We start from the raw sequence: 26,137 nt of genomic DNA on the forward strand, positions 1-26,137 counted from the left end.
ATTTCCTCATCTACAAATAGTATAATCATAACATCTTCCACATAGCTTTGTTTCAAGAATTAAATAAGATGATGCATGCATGTTTCCACCATTTTATAAGTATTATTACACAATACAGAGAGAGCCCTTTTATTTTTCATACTTCAGTAGTTCAAGTTAAATTTTCACAAGCTTATCTTTTGTAAATTACCAGATTTACCAACCCAGGAGAATACCTCATCACTGCCTGTCTCTCTGCTGGTATTCAGATTAAATAGAAGATATTTATCTTTTTTTGATAATATTATTTCTCATTTCTAAAGCAGATTATTTGAGAGATCATATTTGCATATTTCATCAACATTACATATTAAGTCATATTTACACACTGTTTAGAGAGATGAGACATTTGTGGGATTTTGAAAGGGTTGAATGAGCATATCACTAAAATAGTGATTTTGGTATGTGTAGTTTTTAAAGAATTAGGTATTCCTGTCTTCAAGTCTTCAACGTTATATTGTTTATTGTATTTGTTTATGCCACAAATCATTTTATAATTTGAATTTATTAGACTGTTATTTGTTACAACTAATCATTTATAGGAATTAGTAATTTCTTTCTGTCCAACACATGGTAGCACTTCAGTTTGAAAAACCTGACTCTGAATATGTTTTCATAATTGATTCATACATCTCTCTGAAAGGAGAGTCGAAGTCATGGGTTTCTAAAATAAGCTTTTTGTTTCGGAATAATTTTGCACTTACAAAAAGGTTGCACAGATGGAACAGGGAGCTCTCGTATACCGTTCACTGGCTGCCCCAAATGTTAGCATCTTGCATACCTGTGGTGCATTTGTCAAAACTAAGATTAACTTTGGTTACACTGCTAAGTAAACTCCACGCTTTATTTAGATCTCATTTGTTTTCCCACTCATCTCCTTTTTCTGTTCCAAGATCCAGTCTGGGATACCGCAGTGCATTTGGCCATATGATTTTTAGATGGTGGATCAGTAGGATCTCAGAGAAAATCAACTTTTCCTTCTCTCACCTCTACTTCCTCCTTTTTGTCTTTACTCCGTATCTGACTTTTAGCAGGTCCTTCTTTCTCTGGCAACAAATAAAGGGACCCTTCTGGGTCCGTTAACCACTGTTTTGGTATTGACAGCTCAGAATTTCAGGCGTGTGCTTTGAACACTTACTGTACATTTAATTTTATTAATGAATGAGTGCTGATTCTTCTGCCTTTCTCTGTCTCTCACTCCTTATGCATACCAGGTCGTCTGGAGTCTGGGAACAGAGTGTGCTGCTTCACTCACTGCGTGTCCCAGAACTGCCTTCCAGAAGCCTTCCAGAAGGAAGCAGTTCTCCCCTCCTCTTCCCTCTCCCCCTCCCCTCTGCCCCACACAACTTGGGGTGTGATTTTAAACAAGGAGCTTTTTATATAAGGCCCTTTTACTCTGCAAAATAGAGTTTCTCTTTGGGGGTATGGTACCAGGTTACACTCCTAGCAATTCTTGCTCCTCTCCAAGAGAAAAGCTATCTGATGTAAAGACCTCTAGTGAGACATTTATAGTCTGTGATACGGTTTTACAAAGCACTTTTCACATACATGAGGTTTTTTGGAGCTTCAAAGGGCAGGAGTTATTTTACCAAATTGTATTACAGTGAGAAAAATTGAGGCTAAAAGAAATCCAGTGACTTGATTAGGTAGCAGCAGAGCCGGGACTGGAACCCCTGCCTTCCCATTCTTCCATGTTTTGGGTCTACCCTTAAAGGTTAGTACTGTTTAAAATACTGTTGTTTACATTAAAAGCACAGGCCAGAAATACATTTTTAGTGCCATGTACACTATGCTAGGCTTCCCCGGTGGCTCAGATGGTAAAGCATCTGCCTGCCATGTGGGAGACCCAGGTTCGATCCCTGGGTTGGGAAGATCCTCTGGAGAAGGAAATGGCAACCCACTCCAGTACCCTTGCCTGGAAAATCCCATGGATGGAAGAGCCTTGTATGCTACAGTCCATGGGGTCGCAAAGAGTCAGACACAACTGAGCGACTTCACTCACACTGTGCTAATTGTTCAGGCTGATATTCCAAGTTGAAGGAAGAAAATCATGAAACGGTCTAGAAGGCTTGAAAAACTCTGTATAAGGAGCAGGAGAAGAAAACATTACAGGGATGCTGTAGGACGGGGCAGAAGTTGAGAGCCAGGACGCGGAGAGGCAGGGGAGAGCAGTGGGGCGCAGAGGCCTCCCCCTGTCTGTCACATCTCTGTAGCGTCTGCAGGAAGGACTTACAAGAGGCTGCAGTAAATAGGGGCCCACAGGAATGGTACTTTCGGGAATGATATCAGAAAATTACTTGAAACATCAGTCCAGGCTAATCATGAGGATGAAATATTCTTAAGGCCCAAATAGTTCACTTGTCCTACCCCATGTAGAAAGGCTCTTGTTTCTCTTTCTCTGTGACTTCCAGCGTCGGGTAGCATCACCTTTGTACTCGCTTAGCACCTACAAATACATAACTATTTGAGTTTTTAAGAAACCAGCACTTCCTTTTTTATTATTTATGCACACGTGTATCACACGTGAGACCAAATGACTTGGAAATTGTCAGGGGCCCCAGTAGTAGGGCATGTGTGCTACTAAAGTTGCATTTTCCTGTGACTTAAGTAAAAATCTGTATTACATCAGTATCTTTCTCATTGCATCCTAATTATTCACTTTTGAGACCATTTTTCCCCCATTAGACTTAAGATTCCTCGAGCATGAGAACCATGTCTGTATTTCTAGCACCCAGCCCTAGCTTTGAGAGTACAGAATAATGTTTGAATGCATGAATTGAATTGTGGGCCCCATCAAACCACTTGGTTGGGATGTGGTATCTGAGTAATGTTTTCTTTGAAAATACTCTTCACTCTTATGCACACCTATTTGATGGTTATTGCCCTCCAACAGCCACTGAAGGCAGAGACTCTGTCTAGTGGCTGCTTTATCCCCCCAGCAAGCTCAGTGTCTGGCACAGGCAGTAGATCCTCAGGTTTCTTGAGTGAACGCCAAGGAAAGTTTTGACAAGGAGCTGAGGAATAACTGAATAAGGCATGAATATGAAGTACATAGGCATGCTCACCAACAAATGTGTGCGCCCTCAAGCAGCTAAGCAAATATATGTAAAATGAATAAATGAAACTATGTCTTAACTTATTTTAAGACAGCTTACCCTGAGGTCTCTGTTTCTCACTGAGTGTTAGTATCTTAGATAATTGACTGTCACAGTGAAGACGAGAGGTGGAACGTTAGTTATCGCAGAATATTAAAGAAGTAACTGTGGATTCCAGAGTCTGAATCCTTCATTCTTTATTCTTTCTTATAAAACGTTAATCACAACTTGTACTTACGTATGTGCAGTTTGATGTCTTGTTTCCCACTGGACTGAAAGCTTTATGTGAGCAGAGACCATAGTTGTCTCCAGCCTACTAGCACAGACCCTAACATATTTATTTAGTGAATATGTTAGGTAAGTGGATGGGAGAATGCATGGAGGAGAACTCCTTGCTCATCTTGACCCCCAATCACTATTTTGGAGGTGATGCTGTAAAATAACCCAGGCAGCAGAAATGAAGAATAAATACCCTCCTCTGGGGGCACCTTCACTTACTTTTAAAAATAATTTAAAAATTGAGATATAATTGACATAAACACCTTCACCTACCTTTATTCATATATTCTAATAATGAAACGAGTGAGCATACAGAGAATAGTCTGGTTTTCAGTGATGGGTGATTTTGCAGTTTATAGAATAAACGGAAGTATAAAAATACACCAGTGGGGGACACATGTACACCCATGGCTGATTCATGTGAATGTATGGTAAAAACCACTACAATATTGTAAAGTAATTAGCCTCCAATTAAAAAAAATAATTTACAAAAACAGACAAACAAAATACACCAATAGCATCAGTGTAATTCACTGCTGCAGAGATGAATTTTCTAATTACGAGCATGCTAAGCTTGCTCATAAAACCTACATTGTTCCTTCTCTCATCTTCCTGGTAAAACACATTCTCCAGTTTGAAGCTAGGGGTGGTGGTATCTATTGCTGAACTGAATTGTATTTGTTTATTTCTTCTGGGATTGATATCTGAACGTTAATGAGGAGAAAAAAATGTACCAGTTATTATGAAATCAGACTTTGGGGATTTATAGAAGGAACAGAATTTGGAGTAAGAATATATACTATCTAAAATTAGTTTTAACAGTATTCTAAATGCGCTAGGCTGTGTTCAGAATAGAACTTAGGAGATATTACATCATATCAAGTGCATTAGATTTAGATCAAAGACTCACAGAAACGAGTCGAGAGAGACCAGATTTTCTCTTTATGAGGTGGTTCTTTCACCATTCTTTTCCCCTTGACAAACCTTCAATAGTAGAGAACACATGTACCCCAGTGTTTGTTGCAGCGCTGTTTACAGTAGCTAGGACATGGAAGCAACCTAGATATCCATCGACAGGTGAATGGATAAAGAAGCTGTAGTACATACGTACAATGGAATACTACTCAGCCATAAAAGGAACGCATTTGAGTCAGTTCCGATGAGGTGGATGAACCTAGAGCCAGTTATACAGAGTGAAATAAGTCAGAGAAAAACAAATATTGTATATTAAAGCATAAATATGGAATCTAGAAAAATGGTACTGATGAACTTAACAGGGAAGCCGTGGTGACGCAGACATAGAGAACAGACTTGTGGAGAAGGGCAGGGACGAGGAAAGAGAAGGTGAAATGAATGGAGAGAGCAGCATGAAAGCATAATCACTACATGTGTAAAACAGATGGCCAATGGAAGTTTGCCGAATGACTCAGGGAACTTAAAGTGGGGCTGTGTAACAACCTGGAGGAGTGGGAAAGGGTGGGGAGGTGGAAGGGAGATTCAGGGAGGAGGAGACATATGTACACCTATGGTTAATTCATGTTGATGTATGACAGAAAACAAACCAATATCACAAATAATAATGAAATGTAATTTTTAAAAATGACAAATAATTTTTCCAGAAGAAATGTGTTAGAAAATGGGAGTCCTCTCCTGTTACAAACTTTTGAACAAATTTGAAACAAAATTTTTAACTTAAAAACACTGAACATTGTTCAGTGCACAACAAAAGATGATGTGCTCTGTTGTCATTCAGTCGCTAAGTCATTGTATTGACTTTGGCAACCCCATGAACTGCATTGGTGAGCATGCTCTTTACTACTAAGCTACCTAGGAAGCCCGCGATGTGCTTTAAAAGCACTTAATTGGGACTGTCAAAAGAAAGGTGAATTAAATCTGCTTAATACTAGTTACTTGGGTTTTCCAGGTGTCGTAGTGGTAAAGAATCCACCTGCCAGTGCAGGAGACATAAAAGACTCGGGTTTGATCCCTAGGCTATAGTCCATGGGGTCACAGAGTCAGACACGACTGAACACACACGTCAGCTCACCCAGCTCAAGTACTAGATACTCAACCTGATTTATGATTTGCATCATGAACATGGATGCAACATGTTTAATTTTCCAGAGTAAAGTGAATTTAAGTTAGACCAAACTATCATTAAATGGGGCAGCAGTTCTTAACCTGACACTGCATTAGAATCACGTGGCAAGTTTTTGAAAAACCCTGATTCCCAAGCCTCACTCCAGACCAATTAAAAACATTATCCATGAACTTATGGTTGAGGGGTGCGGAAGGGTGGGGAGGAGGGATAGGTTGGGAGTTTGGGATTGACAGATACACACTGCTGTATTTAAAATAGATAACACAAGGACCTACTGTAAAAAATAAGTAAATTTTAAGAATTCTCAGATAATTTTATTTGTGAAGTAAGTGTTGAGAATCACTGGAGTGGGGAAATAATGCAAGGATAAAAATTCAGCAGATTTGGTTCTAGTCCTGGCTTCTGCTTTCTAATATTTTGTTGAGAATTTTTGTGTCAGTATTTATAAGCTGTGTTGTTCTGTTGTTTTGTTGTGGTCTCTTTCTGGCTTTGGTATCAGAGTAACTAATAGAGTTAGTTGGGAAGTGTTCCTTTCTCTGTTTTCTGAAACAGTTCTTAAAGGATTATTACTAATTCTTCTGTTAAATTTTTGGTAAAATTTACCAGTGAAGCCATCTGAGCCTGAATTTTCTTTTGAGGAAGATTTTAAATTAACAAGTCAATCTCTGCTTTTTATACGTCTGTCTGGATATTCTGTTTTTTGGGTGTGTTTTTTTTTTTTGGCATCAATTTCAATAGTCTGTGCCTGTCTAGGAACTGGTTCACTTTATCTGAGTTATCTAATTTGTTGACATGTGGTTCTTCATGGTATCTCTGTTAACTTGGTTAATTTCTATAGTTGGTGATAATGTCTCCTCTTACATTCCTGATTTTATCTCTCTTTTCTTGATTGTTCTAACTAAACATTTATCAATTTTGTTAATCTTTGTAGACAGCAAATTTGTGGTTCTATTGGTTTTCTCTATTTTCTACATAATTGCTTTATAATTTAAAGCAGTGGCATCACCGACTCAATGGCGATGAGTTTGGGTAAACTCTGGGAGTTGGTGATGGACAGGGAGGGCTGGCGTGCTGCAGTCCATGGCATTGCAAAGAGTCAGACACGACTTTTGCGTGTCTGACTTTCATTTAACTTTCATTCTTCTACGTACTTGGGTTTAGTTGCACTTCTTTTCTAACTTCTGATAGTCAAGTTTTTCTTTATAGCATGTGTTTGAAGTCTTCCTTCTATTCTCATACAAACATTTAAATCTATGAATTTCCCTCTAAGCATTAGTTTAGATATAGCCCATAAATTTTTTTATGTTCAGTTCAAAATACTTTCTAATGTCTCTATTATTTTTCCTTTGACCCATTGGCTATTTCATGATTTCAGTCGCTCAGTCGTGTCCGACTCTTTGCGATGCCATGGACTGCAGCACGCCAGCCCTCCCTGTCCATCACCAACTCCCAGAGTTTACCCAAACTCATCTCCATTGAGTTGGTGATGCCATCCAACAATCTCATCCTCTCTCCTCCCCTTCTCCTGCTGCCTTCAATCATTCCCAGCATCAGGGTCTTTTTCAAGGAGTCAGTTCTTCACATCAGGTGGCCAAAATATTGGAGTTTCAGCTTCAGTGTCAGTCCTTCCAATGAACACCCAGGACTGATCTCCTTTAGGATGGACTGGTTGGATCTCCTTGCAGTCCAAGGGACTCACAAAAGTCTTCTCCAACATCACAATTTGAAAGCATCAATTCTTCGGCACTCAGCTTTCTTTATAGTCCAATTCTCACATCCATACATGACTACTGGAAGAACCATAGCCTTGACTAGACGGACCTTTGTTGGCAAAGTAATGTCTCTGCTTTTTAATATGTTGATTAGGTTGGTCATAGCTTTTCTTCCAAGGAGCAAGTATGTTTTAATTCCATGGCTGCAGTCACCATCTGCAGTAATTTTGGAGCCCCCCAAAATAAAATCTCTGTTTCCCCATCTATTTGCCATGAAATGATGGAACCAAACACCATGATCTTAGTTTTCTGAATGTTGAGCTTTAAGCCAAGTTTTTCACTCTCCTCTTTCACTTTCATCAAGAGGCTCTTTAGTTCTTTGCTTTCTGCCATAGGGTGGTGTCATCTGCATATCTGAGGTTATTGATATTTCTCCCTGCAATCTTGATTCCAGCTTGTGCTTCCTCCAGCCCAGCATTTCTCATGATGTACTCTGCATATAAGTTAAATAAGCAGGGCGACAGTATACAGCCTCGACGTACTCCTTTTCCTATTTGGAACCAATCTGTTGTTCCATGTCCAGTTCTAACTTTGCTTCCTGACCTGCATACAGAGTTTTCAAGAGGCAGGTCAGGTGGTCTGGTATTCCCATCTCTTTCAGAATTTTCCACAGTTTATTGTGATCCACACAGTCAGAGGCTTTGGCATAGTCAATAAATCAGAAATAGATGTTTTTCTGAAACTCTCATGCTTTTTCGATGATCCAGCAGATGTTAGCAATTTGATCTCTGGTTCCTCTGCCTTTTCTAAAACCAGCTTGAACATCTGGAGGTTCACAGCTCACGTATTGTTTAAGCCTGGCTTGGAGAATTTTGAGTATTACTTTACTAGTGTGTGAGATGAGTGCAATTGTGCAGTAGTTTGAGCGTTCTTTGGCATTGCCTTTCTTTGGGATTGGAATGAACACTGACCTTTTCCAGTCCTGTGGCTGCTGCTGAGTTTTCCAAATTTGCTGGCATATTGAATGCAGCATTTTCACAGCATCATCTTTCAGGATTTGAAATAGCTCAACTGGAATTCTATCACCCCCACTAGCTTTGTTCATAGTGATGCTTCCTAAGGCCCACTTGACTTCACTTTCCAGGATGTCTGGCTCTAGGTGAGTGTGAGTGATCACACCATTGTGATTATCTGGGTTGTGAAGATCTTTTTTGTACAGTTCTTCTGTGTATTCTTGCCACCTCTTCTTAATATCTTCTGCTTCTGTTAGGTCCATACCATTTCTGTCCTTTATTGAGCCCATCTTTGCATGAAATGTTCTCTTGATATCTCTAATTTTCTTGAAGAGATAGATCTCTAGTCTTTCCCATTCTACTGTTTTCCTCTATTTCTTTGCATTGATCGCTGAGGAAGGCTTTCTTATCTCTCCTTGCTATTCTTTGGAACTGCATTCAGATGGGTATATCTTTCCTTTTCTTCTTTGCTTTTCACTTCTCTTCTTTTCACAGCTATTTGTAAGGCCTCCTCAGACAGCCATTTTGCTTTTTTGCATTTCTTTTTCTTGGGGGTGGTCTTGATCCCTGTCTCCTGTACAGTGTCACCAACCTCCATCCATAGTTCATCAGGCACTCTATCAGATCTAGTCCCTTAAATCTGTTTCCCACTTCTACTGTATAATCATAAGGGATTTGATGTAGGTCATACCTGAATGGTCTAGTGGTTTTCCCTACTTTCTTCAATTTAAGTCTGAATTTGGCAATAAGGAGTTCATGGTCTGAGCCACAGTCAGCTCCCGATCTTGTTTTTGCTGACTGTATAGAGCTTTTCTATCTTTGGCTGCAAAGAATATAATCAATCTGATTTTAGAGTGTGTTATTTAATTTCTCCATATTTTTGAATTTCTCAGATTTTCTTCTGTTGTTAGTTTCTAATTTAATTTCATTGTAGTCAAAGAATGTACTTTGTATCATTTAAATTCATTTAACCTTATTGAAAGTCGTTTTATGGCCTAGTATATGATCTGTCCTAGAGCCCGTTCCATGTATGCTTGAGAAGAATCTGTGTTCTTTGGTTGTTGGGTGGAGTGTATTCAAGTCTTGACGTTCTTGTAGATTTTCTGCATATTTGTTCATTATCAAGAACGAGGTTGATTGTAATTCATGAGTAGATAAATCAAACATTCCTTATTCTAAATCATGTAAGTATCATGAAGTTGAATTAAAATGGAGAAATCTTCTAGTATTAGTTGTATCTTAGGAATACCAGGAATGACATCTAATTTATTTTCTAGTGTATTCATCCTTTATTTTAGTATCTTACTATAGCGATCACTTTTAATCCTCATGAAAACTCATAATTTCAGACTCAACTCCAACCAGGCCAGTCTTTCAGTTGATCATTTCTGGGTTTCTGTATCCTCCTTGGAACTATGAGAACCTCCATGGCTTAGAGTCAGATATCTTGGTGGGGGTTTGGGGTGGGGAGAAAAGATTTTTGAGAAGGCTTGTTTGCCTTTTGCCCTCTTCAAGCATATAAACCTCACTGAGTTTCTAATACAGCACTGCCTTTTTGGGCTAACTTGTAGTATCTAGTCAAGGAGCATCTCCTTTATTCCCAAAATCAGCAAGTTTATTTTGGAGCCTTTTCATAACATAAATATTCTGAAAAGTTGCAATCAAATTCATGGTCTTTTGATTAGGTTTAAAGTTTCATATCCAGATTTAAAGAATGGAGAAAAAGATTTATCAGTGTTTCTGACAGAGCTGAGGTAATGGGACGTTCCTGCAGTCAGAATCTTCATTGAAGAGGTCTTTGTCCTGAGCAAGGATGGTACACGGGGAGGGGTTTTGCTCTTTCCCAGTTATTCCTGTACTAACTCTTTGCTCTTCTCTTCTATTTCCCTCATAACTCACACTTCCCCTCCCTATTCTAGAAGTCTTGGGGAAACCAGTAATGGGTGAGAATACAAATGAGGTAGGAGCAACCTGCTGAGCTGCACACCTCCCTTCCCAGTAAAATACAGAACTTCTGACCAGTGGGAGCCACAGAGCCAGACTTGGGAATACACCACCTGATTGATTCAATTGTTTGATACATTCAGTCCTTGGGCATCAGCCCTTGAATACCATTGGCATACCTCTGTGGTCTTACCGGGCAGAAGAATGTCAGGTTCCTCCCCTTGCTCTAATTTCCTGAGTGGCCAGTTGTTCAAATAGCAGTTGATCACCTTTATTTGAAATAGATTGAAAACTTGGTTCTTTTCATGGGGAACAGAGAACCTCAGGTTCCCCACTTTATGGTTTGTTTCTTTTCTTTCAACCCTTTACTGGCAGGCAGCTCAATTGATTCACCAGGCATCAGCTTCAAAGACATCTGTTCATCTATATATAATAGGCTGCTTGCACAGACGCATTTAAAACCAGATGCTATATTAAATTTGTGGAATTCAGTAACAGTGAAGGTATAAAGACTTGTGCTTGTACATAAATAGGTATTTTTGTTTAGTTTTTTATTAGGGACTGGAGAGGAAATCTAAATGGTTATATACACTAACATAGAATTTATTGCATTCCTACTTTTAAAAATTGCCTTGATCTAGCACTGTTTGAAAATAATCACTTGAACTAGTGTTAGCTTTACTTGGTGAGGGTGGTTTGTATTAAATTATGTTCTCTTAAATATGCTCCTGATTTGACTACCTTTTGCAGTGAATACATAATATATGACTCTTATGGTATTTAAATTATTGAATGATTTCTTCTAAAATGAATAATCCCAAGGCCTAGAAACATAAAGGCATTTTATTTAGACTGCTTAGAATTAAGAGGAATTAAGATAGACTAAGGAAAGGGGAACGGAGAAGGCAATGGCACCCCACTCCAGTACTCTTGCCTGGAGATCCCATGGACAGAGGAGCCTGGTAGGCTGCAGTCCATGGGGTCACTAGGAGTCGGACACGACTGAGCGACTTCACTTTCACTTTTCACTTTCCTGCATTGGAGAAGGAAATGGCAACCCACTCCAGTGTTCTTGCCTGGAGAATCCCAGGGACGAGGGAGCCTGGTGGGCTGCTGTCTATGGGGTCGCACAGAGTTGGACACGACTGAAGTGACTTAGCAGCAGCAGCAGCAAGGAAAGGGGAAATTCATGTAAATACTGTTTCTTTGTGGTCAGACATCTCAGAAGAAGGATTTTGTATATATACACAGCCAAACAGATACCGTACACCATAATTCTGAATTTGCTGCTTATTTTCCTCCTTATAAACATTGTTAGGGTGAGCAGGGATTATGCAATGTATGAAATAATACATACCTACTATCAGGTTGTAGCAGTACCCAGGGCATACTGACACAGGGTTAATTCTATTACGTGAATGGGAAACTTGGTCAGATTTCAGATTAGACTAGAGTTTGGTATTAACTGCTGAGAGGCACAAATGGAATTTTCAGATAACTGAACTTTAATTTCATTTAGTTTGAGATGGAAAAGGTTTATTAGATGAATCTTCCCCTTTGAACTAGAGCCATTAAAAAAAAAAGCAACTAAACTCCATGAATCATAGACTTACCCTTTTGCTTTCATGAAGCAAGAAGTTTTTCAGTCAAGAAGTTTGCATAATGGATTCCTTATGGCCCTATCTGTATATGGGTTTTTGGAAAGGCGCGAATTGCTATTTCAGAACTATTCTTGGATAATAGACGTATTTTTCATTCATTATTGTTTTTTTGAAGTGTTCAGACTTACTGCATTAGGTTTCCCTGTTCTCTGAAATGAAATAAGTTTGATATATTTAATCATTTTCCAGTAACTCATCTTATACTGGGCCTTAGAAACACTGTAAAAGCTAAGAGATTCCCCTTTCCCCTCTTACTTTATTCTGCCTGGCCCTCCTCTTTCTTCCAAGGAAACATGGCACAGTATTAAGTATTTCCCTTCACTTTAGAATCACAGAGACCTGATGTGAATCGTAGTTCCTGCACTTTTGAGCCATTTGACCCAAGGCAAAAGTTTAAAGGTTTGATCCTTAGTTTTTTCATCTGTAAAATGGAGATAATAATTGTAATATCCCCACAGGGCTTTCTTTTTTTTTTTTAAGTATGTCAGTCATTTAATATAGGACTGACACGTAGCAACACTCAATGATTCCTCTTATAATTTTATTATTACTGTTGCTGCTGATCTATAATTTATTCTGAAATCAAGTTCTTAATTTAAATTTATTTTACTGAAGCTGATCTCCTAGACTTCTTTGTCCCTGGCCTGAATCATCTATGTCCCTCAGCCCCTTTGTCTGTCTTGGCACAGAATGAACCCAGGCAATCACACTCCGGGCCTGTTATCTTAGCAGCACAGGCTTTCAGGAGATCCTGGAGAAACAGAGAAGTGGGGAGCCCAGGTTCTGGAATCAGAATGCTTGAGTTCAGAACCTGTTGTACCTCTATTAGTGGATAACCTTAGGGAAATTACTTAATCTCTCTGGGCCTCATTTTCCTTGCCTGTAAAGTAGGATAATAATACCTGTTCTGTCCATTGGTTCTATCAGTGTTAGCTATTAGTGTGGCTGTTGCCACTTTTATCTTTTATTCTGCAAGGCTTTCTTAATTTTAACAGTGTTAATTTGTAAATGATAATAATACCCACCTATTTAGATTTCTCTGACTGTATGTATCATCATTTAGAGATGCAGTTCAATTTAAGAAACAGTTGTCAAATACCTACTGTGTACTGAGTGCTATTGGTTGGGAGAGCATCATAGATTAATAAGATACATTCCCTATCCTCGAGGAGTTTACATTTATTTGGAGGTGAGTATTACACAGGGCAAAATATCTCTATACTTTTTATAACAGATACAAGGTAGTTCATCAGAGGCCTGGAGTAATTCTCAGTTGGGAAAGTCAGGTGAAGAAGTGATGAGGTAGGCATTTCCAGGTGAAGTGAACTGTGAGTAATTGGACAATCCGGACTGTGACGACTTAGAATGGGTGAGGGCTTCCCCGGTGGCCCAGATGGTAAAGAATCTGTCTATAACGCGGGAGACTGGGGTTCAATCCCTGGGTTGGGAAGACCAGTGCTATCACTGCAGCATGAGAAGATGCAGTAAACTTGATAAAATAGGAGTGTAAGGAGCTAGCAGAGTTGAAGTTGGCTTGAAAATTTTAGTGGTAGTACTGGGGAGGAGGATGGTGATACCCTTAAAGAGAAAAAGGATGGACTGTTGATTAGATTTGAGGAGTGGGGTGGGGAAGAGATGGCTCAGCAGGTAAAGAATCTACCTGCTATGCAGAAGACACTGGAGATGCAGGTTCCATCCCGGGGTCTGGGAAGATCCCCTGGAGAAAGAAACGGCAACCCACTCCAGTATTCTTGCCTGAAAAATCCCGTGGACAGAGGAGCCTGGCGGGCTGCAATCCAGTGAGTCACAAAGAGTCGGACAGGACTGAGCGACTAGGCACAAGCAGTAGGTTTTGGACCTGCTGGATTTGAGGGTAGTCAGGAGACTGGTTACAGGTCTGCCATCTGGGGAGGCTGTCTTAAAACTGCTTTGTGGATGGGAAAGACAGACGTTAGGGTAATGTGATTCCACATAGATACAGGTCGCCCTCAGATGGGACTTGCAGGACCTTAGAATGAAGACTTATCACAGAAAGGAACTTCCCTTGGCCCGTGAGAGCCTCTCAACCTTCCTTTTCCGAACATGTTCTCACTTCGCCTCTGATTGGAGGCCTTGATCATTCCGCATGTTGTGCAGTGGTAATAATACCCTTTAGGTTTCACTCACATTTGAAATAAAGATAATTGGCTTTTAACTTAAAAAAATTCCTATTAACTTGTTACATCAAGTGGTGTTGCCAGAGTAGAAATAGGAGAAAACCCCCTCATCACCCTCCCCTAGCCCGGATGTGCTTTGACTCACCTAGCTTTGTGTTTCACGTCAACAGAAGAAGGATCGAAATGCAGAGGAAGAGGCAGAGAAGAGTTGTCTTAATGGGAAAATAGTTTCTGGCCCAGGGAAGTGCATTGCTTGGTGAAAACAGGTATAATTTTTAGATCCAAAAGAGAAGATTTTACAAATAACCAATACTCCCTGATCTGTAACTCACTACACTTAACTGTGATAAACATTTGCCACCAGGAGGAAGGCGTAGAGCAGCTAGAAAAAGCCTTTTCTGCTGGGCGGTGGTCCTCATTATGTTTTCTTAGAGTTAAGAATTTGTGTTTTTTCAGTCCTGGAGGAGGACACAGTGTTGTAGGAGGTTTTGAGCAATAGGCAAGACTCTGGTACTTTGTGGATTGTTATCGCCCTGCAAGACCCTTCGCAACTTCCTCTCGCCGCCCACAGCAGAATACGGAAGCCCTGCTGTATCAGGCCACTTCTGCAATTACAGCCACAGTTACCGGGGATCCTTCTTTCACACTACACCCTTGTGTGTCGAGGCTTTCTTTGCATTTGAAAATGTGTCTTTTGTGGTGGAACGGCTGCCTGAGCCTTCATCTCCCCTTTCTCTTTGCTGTCCTGCAGTGCTGCAGTTGAAGCTCCAGCAGCGCCGGACTCGGGAGGAGCTGGTGAGCCAAGGGATCATGCCGCGTAAGTACCCCCTGCCTCTCAGCCCCTGATGGAGGTGCTTTGGGGACGCAGTGTGTGTACCCAGCGTGCCACGGGAAGCACCTAACAGAAAACAGGGCCACCGGGCTCGTTTCTCGCTCCTTTCTTTGTCACGCTTTCCCAAGTTCAGGGCCTCTCACTTGGCCATAGTTAAGAGACCTGTGCTCATTGATCAAGTTCAGAGAAACAGCGTTCGGCTTACGGGTGCCATTGAATCACCCTTAGCTTGTGAGCTGCACCTTTAAAAGGGTTTCTCCGCCCTGTGCCACTTCCCTTTCTAGGAGGAACACATCGTGAGCTGGGGTTCTGTGAGGGAGCGCTCTCCCCTCGTGTGTTTAGCCTGAATGTTGGGGTGCTTGGGGAGGGATGGCCCTTTCTCACCTAGTATTCCAAGTCAGCCCCAGTTTTGTTTAGAGTGAGAGCCTCACATACCCTAGCCTGGTGTAACTGGAGTCATTGATGGGGTATCGCAGGGTGGGGCTCGGTGCACAACCGCATCACTGGGGAGAAATAAACCCATCTTGGAATCTATTCAAAGTAAGAAAATTTGCCTTTAATACCAGCAGCCTTATAAAACAAGCGGAAGCTGACACCAGCAGGGTTTTGCTCTTTTTGACATTTCTTTTTGAGTCATCTGTGGAGAGCTTAGGCTCTCCCTCTTCGTTTTTTTTATCTTTGTGTGTTCCTGCTACTTGGGCACAGCTGAATGAAATAAAAATTTATATATCGTTTACCACTTCCAGCTTCATAGTGGAAGGACTGATGTTTTAATTTTTTAAACCTTAACTCAGTGCCTACTAACCTGCTGCCGCTGTATCTTGCTAGTTCTCACTCATTCATTCACAGTATTTGGCTAACTGGTATGTGCCTACTGATGCAGCAAGATAAACCCAGCTCCTGCTCTCAGGAGTTTTGCACTTACTAAGTAGACTGATAACATAACAAACAGGGAGACAAATAAACTAACACTGTTGCTTCAGAACATGGTAAGTGCTCTGAAGTGAATGTAACCGGTTGGCATATTAACAGATAACAGGGATGAGAGGGGATCACTTTGAAGAAGTTGGTCAAGAAAGGCCTCCTCGAGAAGGAAGTATCTGAGCTGAGATCTGAAGGGTTAGTTGGGGTCAGTCATTCAGAAGCAGAAAGAGGGCCCAGGAAGAAGGGAAAGCAAGTCTGAGGGCCCAGCGCGGTTAAGAGCCTGGCATGTTTGAACACATCAAGGAAGCCATGGTTGCTGGGCCTGGTGAGTGAGGGCAGAGTGAGGGCCAGCTAAGATAGGCAGGCTGGGCAGGGCCTGAACTAGAGCCCTGTCAACCGCACGGAGGAGGTAGATTCTACTCTAAGTGCAATGGGAGGCCATCGAAGACATTCAAGCAAGTGAAGACAGGATCTGATTGACCTCGTGGTGATGTCAGATCCATTTCTAAGAGCTGGAACTTCATAGCAAGTATAAAGATCCTGAGGTCTGTTTCTGTCCTAAGCATCAGCCAGGAGATTCAAGTCTCAAGTTTATTTTTTTTTAAATTGCAGTTAACTACCAAACCATTTGCCCACATGCTGTTTCCTCTGACCTTGCAGTGAAGGACTCTTCTCCTTAAAGTGTGGGTCTGTTAATGTGCTCAGGTAGAGTGGTGGTGTGCTTTTATAAAACACCCCAAATCTGCCAGTCTCCAAACCTTGTAGAGGAACAAGTCACCCCGTATCAGTCTCATTGTCCCTTTTGCCAAGGACATCCTGTGTTTCGGATCTGTTTTTTGCCTGTGATAATTCTAGGTGCTCTAGAGATTAAAGAAATGTTCAGCATGGGACCTGCCCTTAAGACACTTCACAGTTTATCTGGCTGGTAGGATTCGCCGGTACACAACACAAGAGCGGCTCAGTGCTGAGCTGTGGGCAGTGCTAGTTCTGGGCACATAGTGCTGCTTCTCGGAATCGGTAGTATGTTCAGGGTCTAAAAACCACTCGGAGGGTGAGGGCCTTACATTTTTTTGCAGCCTTTCATTTGATACCAGGGACTACTGGAGATAACTGCTTAGTAGGATTTATTGTGTCGCATTTCTTACAGGATTCTGTGCTGTTAAGACAAACGATGCTTGAGTATTGCAGTTATTTGCTTAGATGTTTGTCTCTCCAGTTAGACTGTGAGCTCCTTGAGGAGGTATCTTATTTATATTTCTGCCCCCAGTACCTGGCACTGAATGAATGAATGAATGAAGACAGCCAATTGTAAAATGGTGTGTGTATGAGAGAGAAAGAGAGAATGAAAGACAGACAGAAACAGATACTACTTAACTGCAAACTTGTTGGAATTCTGGGCATGGAATTTGAAACAACACTCCTGTTCTCCCAGGAGCTCAGATTCTAAAATATTCTGAGTGTCTAATTGTGTACTTTGGGTGGTTCTCTGCATCTGTGAAGTGAGAGTAACTGCCCTTCCTGTAGGAATAGAAACGCCCTGCTTCTGTGAGAATATCGCATTTTCCCTTATAACACATGCCACCTTCAACGATGGGCACAGCTTGTTTTTCAGCTTTTCCAGTGAAGAAAGTAGGTAGCAAACTCTCAGATTGTGAGAGAGGGAGTGTTGAGGCCTAGGAAGAGCTCCAGGTGTGAAGTGCCCTGCTAGACGGGGCCCAGAGTTCCCAAAGATGAGCTTCCCAGCCCCTCACCCTCTGAGTAACCCCACTTCCTCACCACAGCCCCTCGCCACCACCGTAACTCCTGTTATAATCTGGGACATTCTCTGCCTCCCTGACACCCCCACCAATTCCATGGTCATCCTTTGCTCACGTCTTTTAAAAGAAAATGTGAGTAGTGCTGGGGGCAAATCGTAACTGATGAGCAATTTGTTGGTTATTGAAGACTGGGCGATCTGGAAAGATAGCATCTGGTTTGAAGTGCCTGTTTCACTTCCATCTTGCTGGCCTGAGGAGTTTCTGAAAAGTGCCTTTATGTTTAAGTTACCTGTACAACTTATGAAAGTCGTTAAAGACCCTTAAACCAGGGGAAAGGAGCAGTGTAGTCATGGCCGTATTCTGCCTCATCAGTTTCTGTTTATGTCTTTTGTCCAATTCATCGCGTCCCGATCTTTGTGTAGCTCTGGGAAGAAAAACTCACCCACCTTGTTTCACAGAGCATTCCCACAGCTCCCACAGGGGTCTCTGGCTTCCAGTCTGGACATCATGTCTGCAGGGCATGATGTTTTCAGTGGCTGCCCTGCCTTCAGGGTTGTTGGTAGTTTTGCATATTGTTCAGAGTTGGGCAGTGGCCTTCCCATAGATTTCAGGGGATTTAAGGACCTCCCTGGTGGCTCAGATGGTAAAGCGTCTGTCTACAATGCGGGAGACCCAGATTCGAGCCCTGGGTTGGGAAGATCCCCTGGAGAAGGAAATGGCAACCCACTCCAGTACTGTTGCCTGGAAAATCCCATGGACAGAGGAGCCTGGTAGGCTACAGTCTATGGGGTCGCAGAGAGTCAGACACGACTGAGCAACTTCACTAAGAGCCTCTCAATTCCCATACACCTCTTTCTACTGCTTGATACGCTCTGCTCATGGCATCTGAACTACGGGGTCTAGAAGTTGGTGGTTTCTAATGTGTTTTTAAATAGGGTCATTTCTCAGAATCCCTCATTCTCATCATATAAACCTGTGTCTCAAATGTAACACTACTTAAACCGTACCAAGTGCAGAGTGCCAGATAGCAAAGAATTACATATTCTAGGTCCTATGCTTTCTTTCCTGATGTCTGAAGCTCTGCATATCTTGAGGGAACAGGAGCGATGGCACAGATAGGAAGCTGGTGTTCAAGTCCAGAAATTAAGGAATGCCTCTGTATTTCAGATGAAAAGTCATAGAAGAGGCGGGTCCTGTGTGGTTCACTTTGTTTCCAAACAGAGTTTCCCCACAGCCTCTCTCTCTGACATTTAAAGTTGTACAAGCCAGAAAGTTAAGGTGAAAACTAAGAAAAATATTCTGGCAGTCAGGGCTGCTGCAGAGGAATAACCTTTTAAAGGAAAACATGGACATTCTCCTGACCCAAACAAATGACAGATAAATTTCCTGTAATCTTCCTAGATATGAGAGAAGAGCCTAATTTGTCTCTTCCCTCTCAGCCTCTTGTTATTCTCCTGTGAGCCCTTGAAGAAAAGCAGAGATCACATTTTCTAATGCCTCAGTTACCCCTTACCAGTTCATTATTGCCCCATATGCATATAGTAGGAAAACCTTGGTACCTTGGCAAGCCCATGAGGAAATCATCTGTTTATCCAATAGGTTAGGGACTTCCCTCTGTATTTCTTGGGTGAGTTTTTTTTGTTTGTTTGTTTTGTCTTGTTTTCATTTTAAATGGTGTTTCTGCGCACCTAGCCACTGCCCCTGGTGACACTTTCTTCTGAATTGTTGGGAGAATACATACACAGTGTGAAGGCATCACAACTCAGGGCAGCCAGGGTCGATCCAGAGGCCTCTCAATCGGGCTGGGCCCTGAGAGGCACTCAGACTTGCTGCTGGGTGAGAAAGTGAACCAGTGGTCAGCGCGTTTGATTGGTTTGTGGCTCTGCTAGTAGGCCCCATGTTCTCACATTGAAACTGGAAAAAAATGGTCTCGTGTGATGGAGTTCCTGCAGCTCTGTTTCTAATAAGCTTTACCACATCTTGACTCCTGACCCTTCAGTTCTGCAGTCCGACCCCTTTGTCAGCTTCAGCTGTCGGTGTTGGCCAAGTGCTGCACAGAGACCCAGTTGCTTAAACTGGCATTTTACTGGGTCCCACGTCAGCTGAAAATCTCCTGTTCATCTGAGTATAGCAGTCTCTGTACCAGGAAGAAATTTCTTCTAAACTCTGACAAAAGATTATTTAATGGCTGAAAGTGTCAGGGTTAATTATTATGATCTCTTTTCCTCTGTAGCTGAATTTCTTAATAATAATATTTTTGTTATTTGTAACTTGGGAATTATTTCTTATATTATTCTTCATCAAAGGTATATAAACCTTGTTTCAAGATTCTCTTTCCTGAGTACATATGGATAAAATCCATTTTGGTGAAGCTCTTTTAAAAATAACTCTTGGTGTTCATAACCCCTGAGAAGATAAACCAACCCCAGGCCTCAAAATTTCTTGTAATAAAAGAAAGGAGCTGTGATTTAACTTTGTAATTCTCAGTCCATCTTTATTAAATAATGAGATCCATGGCATCTTTTCCCCAAGTTTCCATGAATTCTAAAGAACTAGCCCCCCTCCACACCAGCCCTGTCCAGTAGCACTTTCAGTGTTGATACAAGTGTTCTGTGTCACCAGCCGTACCCACAGGTACTCCCGAGCACTTAGATGTGGCTAGCTTGAGTGAAGAGCTGGATTTTTAAATTTATTTTATTTAATTTAAATGGTCACATGTGGGTGGTGGCTGTAGTATTAGACAATAGGATTTTAGGCTTTATTCGGCCACTTAGAAACAAGGTGACTTCGGACAGCTCATTTCACTTTTCTGAATTCAAATTCTACTTTTATAAAATTCTTATCTGAACATGGAAAAAACCTTAAATGTCCATCAACAGATATATGGATAAAGAAGATATTCTGCACACACACTGGAATACTACTCAGCCACAAAAAAGAGCGAAGTGATGCCATCTGTAGCAACATTAATGAGCCTAGAGATTATCATACTAAGTAAAATAAGGCAGAAAGAAAGGCAAATACCGTATGATGTCACTTTCTGTGGAATCTGAAGTATGACACAAATGAAACAAACAGACGCACAGATGTAGACAGCGGCCTTGTGGTTGCCAAGGAGCGGGGAGGCGAGGGACAGATGGACTGGGAGTTTGGGATTGGCAGATGTCAGCTATAATATATATATGTATAACTGATTCACTTTGCTCCACACCAGACAACACAACATTGTCAATCAACTATACTTCAATAAAATAAGTGAAAAAAATAAAATGCTTCTCTACCCCACAGTTAATTTTGGAGATAAATGAGAGGATACGTGGTTCCTGCTTTTGAGATACGGGCAGAATTATTTGCAGTGAGTGGAGCTTTCGCTTGGATCTGCCATTCGGGTATCTGAAAGTAGCTTTTAATATATATAGCTCATTAACTTCTGTGAAAACCAGTGTTTGGACACAGGAACTGTCCTTCAGTAAATAAAATTCTCCTTAATTTCACTTTCCTCTCTACTCTTGGATTAAAAAACAGTTGCTGAGGGACTTCCCTAGAGGAAGACTGTGCACTTCCACTGTAGGGGCGCAGATTTGATCCCTGTTTGGGGAAGTAAGATCCCACGTGCCTTGAGGCACAGCCAGTAAAATAAGAGCAATTTGCTGAAAATCGTTGAGAGTCAGAGAACCACTAGCCACACACAGTACTCTGTTAAGGTTCTCTTTCGGTTGAATATTGGCAGGACTACTCTTTTATTAGCTTGCCCTCTTCATGGTAATTTTTTTTTTTTTTAATCTCTTTTAAAACAAGTAAGTGGATAGGTTGGAAATAATGTATATATTTTTAATTTCTGGGCAGCTTGCCAAGAGACTGAAGTGTTCACCAGCGGGGACCCAGTGGTGATTCCAGCACAGATGAGGGTCTAGTTTGCGGACAAATTGCTCACTTTTTAAAAAGCTTATAAAGATGGAAGATGACAGAATTGTAGGCTGAAAGGAAATGTTGTTTGTTTTGATTTGAAGTGAAGTGTTAGTGTGTGTGAGGCATTCTTTCTGAGAGGATCTTGCGTAGCTGATGCGTTTGGGTGAGAGTGGGCTCTCCCCTGGGCCTCGGCCCTTGCCTGTGTGCTCCAGTCCACTTGGGAGTCACAGAAGCTCTGTGTGGTCGTCTCTGAATAGCTGTCCCTGTGAGCCAGAAAAGTCTGGACAGGATTGACCTGTACCCCTTTCCAGCAAGAGCTCAGAAAAAGACCTCCTCCAAAGCCTGCAGTTTGCACCCGGCTCCAGCCCAGGCGGGGACCCCGGGCCTGTGCTTCTCAGGGGCTCACTCTCACAGCTGTTAGTGTGGTCCCCTTGGCGCTTTCAGATACATAGATATCTTTGAGTGAAAGAGCTAGTTTATTTCTGCTTTTTCTTTTTAATTGAGATATGGCTGGTATACATGATATTTGTTTCAGATGTACAACATTACTTTTTTTTTTAAAAGCAGAGAAGTCTGGCTATCTGAGATGCTGTATCCTCAGCTCAGGAGTGAGACCATTTCACTCTAGTTGGATCCCAGGTTTACAGGACATTTGAGAAACGCCACGGTCAAGCGTGTGTTCCAGGATCGGGGCTAACCTGATCCTGGATTTGAAGCTGAAGGAAGACTGTGTTACCATATGGCCTCAGGAATCTTCTCTTTCATCTCAGGAGAAGACCAGCTGGGCATGTCACTCCCTGGCATTTCATGTTGCCTTTCTGAGAGGTCCTGGAGAAGGAAATGGGAGCCCACTCCAGTATTCTTGCCTGGAAAATCCCATGGACGGCGGAGCCTCGTAGGCTACCGTCCATGGGGTCGCAAAAAGTCGGACACGACTGAGCGACTTCACTTTCTGAGAGGCAGCAGCCTTCTTGTCTCTCTTCCTGCTGCTGTAGGTCACCAGCAGTGTGTGTTCCGACGTCAGGGGTCAGTGACTAGCGCGGAACTGCCTCCTTGTCCAGTTGCTATCAAATCCTAAAATAACTCTAGAATGAGTTGTATGTTCCATGCATTTTCCTTGTTGAATCTGAGGAGGAATCCAACAGGGAGCTGTCTTGGACAGACCATCAGAAGTAGTCTTCCTGATACAGGTTCTTGATACAGTTTAATACCTAAAATGTATAATAGGTATTCAGTTTCATTTAATAGTTTTGGAAGTATCTGTTGCTGCTAAGTCGCTTCAGTCGTGTCCGACTCTGTGCGACCCCATAGACGGAAGCACCAGGCTCCCCCGTCCCTGGGATTCTCCAGGCAAGAACACTGGAGTGGATTGTCATTTCCTTCTCCAATGCAGGAAAGTGAAAAGTGAAAGTGAAGTCGCTCAGTCGTGTCCGACTCCTAGTGACCCCGTGGACTACAGCCTACCAGGCTCCTCCATCCATGGGGTTTTCCAGGCAAGAGTACTGGAGTGGGGTGCCATTGCCTTCTCCCGAAGTATCTGAGATGGTTTTAAAGATAGTATCTGAGATACTTTGCCATATCTTTTCAAGATAGTGAAGGAGTTTAAGTTACTTGTTGAAGCTATGTACTAACTTTTCTTAAACAATGAAATCCTAAAGAATTACGCATTCGGGGGAGCCCTGATGGATATCTGATGATGGTGGTGATTTAAAATCCTTCAGCCTAATGGGAGGTTATTTGCAGAGGAGCGGAGGTGATTCAGAGCTTGTATCTAACAGGTAACCTAGACATTTTGGTTATGGGGCTTCAAAAAGGAATGTCTGTGTGTGCTGCAGCATGAACTGTGTATTGGAATGACGGACTGATCTGGAGCGCTAGGCTGGGCTGTGGTGTGAAAGCTGGATACAAACAGGCCTGGCATGTAGGCCAAAGACAGACTTGGAAGGCCAAGTTCAGAATATTTGACCCCTCACATTTTAAGCTTTTGAAATTCACTGTACCTGTTGGTATTCATGCCATGCAGAATTGTGTGATGACTTTTACCTCCCAGTCTCAAGTCTTTTGCCCTGTCAGTGGGGTCAAGGTTGAAGACCCGGGAGCAGCTTGCACTTCTGAAAAGGAAAAGCTGCGCATCCTTAAGCCTCCGTTTTTGACCTTCGTGCTTGGTAGTTGGCTCCCCTGCTGGTTTGGGTGGGGTGACAGCCCAAGTGCCGAAACAGGGGTGGTTGGCCAGCCTGCTACCAAAACAGGATGTGTGTGGAGCACGTTTTCTGCCTGTTAGTGGGGATCCTTGCTTGCCCTGGAGTGCGTGATCTTTCCCCATAGCCCATCACCAAAGCTTTTTCTTTGACTCTCCTGGACTTAGTTCTGGTTTTCATTGTCATGGCCAGTCCCTGGACTGTCGACCCAGCTCTTTGGTTAATATCATTATTGCTGGTTATTTTTGTAGACACTTTGGCATGACAGATAAAAACAGAAAGACAAAAAATGGAAGTCAGCCCCAGTTAGCTCTCAGCATTTGACTCCACACCCACACGTTCTCTTCAGAAGTAGAATGGCACAGAAAAAAAAAATAAGTTTAAAACAGTAACAATGCCAGAAGCTTATTAAGCAGAGCTTCCAGCAGATGGTGGAGCATTTTCACTGTAATGCTGAGAACCACTGCCGCAGGGGCCTGTATAGTTGCCGTTTTGTGGATGAGGATACCGAAGAGTGGAGGATCAGAGGCCTTGCCTGAGGTCACAGCACCAGTGGAAGACAGAGGTAGATCCAATCCGGGTCTTCTGGCTCCAAACCCCAGGCTGATTCCTGAAGGTCACAGTCTAATGATTCTTACTGATAGTGGAATTTCATGATGATGACCTGATGTAAGCTCACCAAAATGTCAACTTTGTAAATATTAAAAATTGAGAACAGTGTCAGATCAAGAACCAGGGTTGGCGGGGAAAGTGAAAGTTAGTAGGGAGGGTGTATGTGAAAGTTACTCCATCATTTTAAAGCCATCTGTTAAAATTGCTTCCAAGTTGCTGCTCCTGTATGCTGGCTTGAAGGCCGTGGGCATCTCTTCTCTGTCTTAACTCTTAGTTAAATCAGAGGTTCTGAATTTTTTTTTTTTTTTTTGGTGCCACTGATGCTCCTTGGGAAATCTTGCATGTCCTCTCACTAGGCGGTTTCCCAGGCAAGTAACCCAGAACTCAGCACACAATTTCCAGGGATTCACAGATGATCTAAAGTAGTACAGCGTGCCCCAGGTTAAGAGCCCCTGCTCTGCCTGGATATGGAGTCCCAGGGAAAACGGTTGCCCTAATGGTGTTGTGAACCCAGTGACACAGCAGCCTCCGAGCTCCCCACCCGCTCGCCCTAGAGCAAGGGCCGCGTTTCTGGAGCTGCCTTCCATGGAGTGGGATTGCCAGGCCAGTCCCAGCAGCAGCATATGGAGTCCATCCTGGCTGAAGCAGGTCCTCGTCAGAGTGTGAGGAAAACGGCAAACGGGCAAACAGCCGCCGATGCGTTGACTCTCAGAAATACGTACTTTGCAGGTTGAAACACTGGCCCTGAAAGGGCTCAGGAGATTCAACTCCACCAGTCTGTGGGTGCCTGCGCCGCCAGCAGAGATGCAGTCCTGAGTTAACTGTTCAGAAAAGTTATCCAGACCTGACTCGGCATACTGTGCAGTCACGTAGCCCCCGGTGGTGGGGAGTGAGCAAGTAAAATCCTTTTTTCTCATCTGCAGTGTCACCTCTCCCCTGCCTTCTGGACTAGGGAGACAGGGGCTTTCACATTTTACTGGCACCAGCCTCCTCGAAGAGCTTTTATTAAAGATTAAAATTCCTGAAGCTCAGAAATCTGCGTTAGATTCTTACTCTCCAAGACTTCCTAAGCAAGTACCCTCCAAGACTTCTGGAACCCCACTTGGGGAAACACTGGACTAGGGTCGCAGGCCTCGCTCCCCTTGATGGCATAGAATGCTGCTGTTCACCTCGCCGCAGGAGTCCTGGAGTGGAGGGTAGCCCCGTCCACCTGAGTCAGGAGTCAGTGATGGATCTCCCAAGACAGTTGAGGTTGTTGCAGTGTGCCTGAGCGCAGGCAGCTGGTGCCCCTCGTCTCCAGTGCTGGGAAAAGCCCACCTCGCTGCCGCCCGAGTGGCCTTGCCCTGCGGCTGGGGTGAGTTGGGCAGAGTTCCTGCGCTGCCCAGACCCATGTGACAGACTTCTGTGCCGGGGCCATGGGACATGGCAGAATTCACTTTGGAGGGAATCTGATTATATAGCGACTCCCTCTGCTCTGTTGAGCCCTCTGAGAGAGGGCTGATGGAGAGAGGGGTGGGGAGCTGTGTGCCCCTTGACATGGCCCGAGGTCGCGTCTCAAGTCCTCCTTTCTGTCCCGTTGCCAGTATTTGAGCGAATGATGAGGCGGCGTTTGTCTCCAGAGGAAGAGCCAGGACAGGAAAGCAAAATATAGAAGACCAGATTAAAATCTCTGGTGGTGGTTACTTTTTGGTAACTTAAAAAAACAAAACAACTCAATCAGAGAAGTATGTTTCCTCTGAACCACTCCCACCCTCCTCCTACCTGGCTTATGTGGAAATAGACACACACGAAAAGCTCTGGATTTGGACATCAGGAGAACTAGAGCCTGGTCTTCGTTCTGCAGCCGATTAGGATGTGACCCCACGCAAGTCAGTTCCTTTATAAAGTGTGGAAACAGCAGGTACT

General features: G+C 42.7%; 1 protein-coding gene and 1 pseudogene across 11 annotated transcripts in view; both read left to right on the forward strand.

The window, feature by feature from the left end:
• MRTFA (myocardin related transcription factor A) overlaps positions 1-26,137 on the forward strand; it is a 207,448-nt gene that overhangs the window by 153,250 nt on the left and 28,061 nt on the right. For all 11 annotated transcript variants that reach the window (XM_055566620.1, XM_055566591.1, XM_055566611.1 and 8 more), the window contains one exon: positions 14,752-14,817. In XM_055566620.1, the coding sequence (XP_055422595.1) occupies positions 14,752-14,817 (66 nt within the window). The remainder of the gene's footprint in view (positions 1-14,751; positions 14,818-26,137) is intronic.
• The window catches only part of LOC129642100 (60S ribosomal protein L23a-like), a 105,967-nt pseudogene that overhangs the window by 74,076 nt on the left and 5,754 nt on the right, over positions 1-26,137 (forward strand).

The sequence above is a fragment of the Bubalus kerabau genome, chromosome 1 (assembly GCF_029407905.1).
Source record: "Bubalus kerabau isolate K-KA32 ecotype Philippines breed swamp buffalo chromosome 1, PCC_UOA_SB_1v2, whole genome shotgun sequence".
NCBI classification, from domain to species: domain Eukaryota; kingdom Metazoa; phylum Chordata; class Mammalia; order Artiodactyla; family Bovidae; genus Bubalus; species Bubalus kerabau.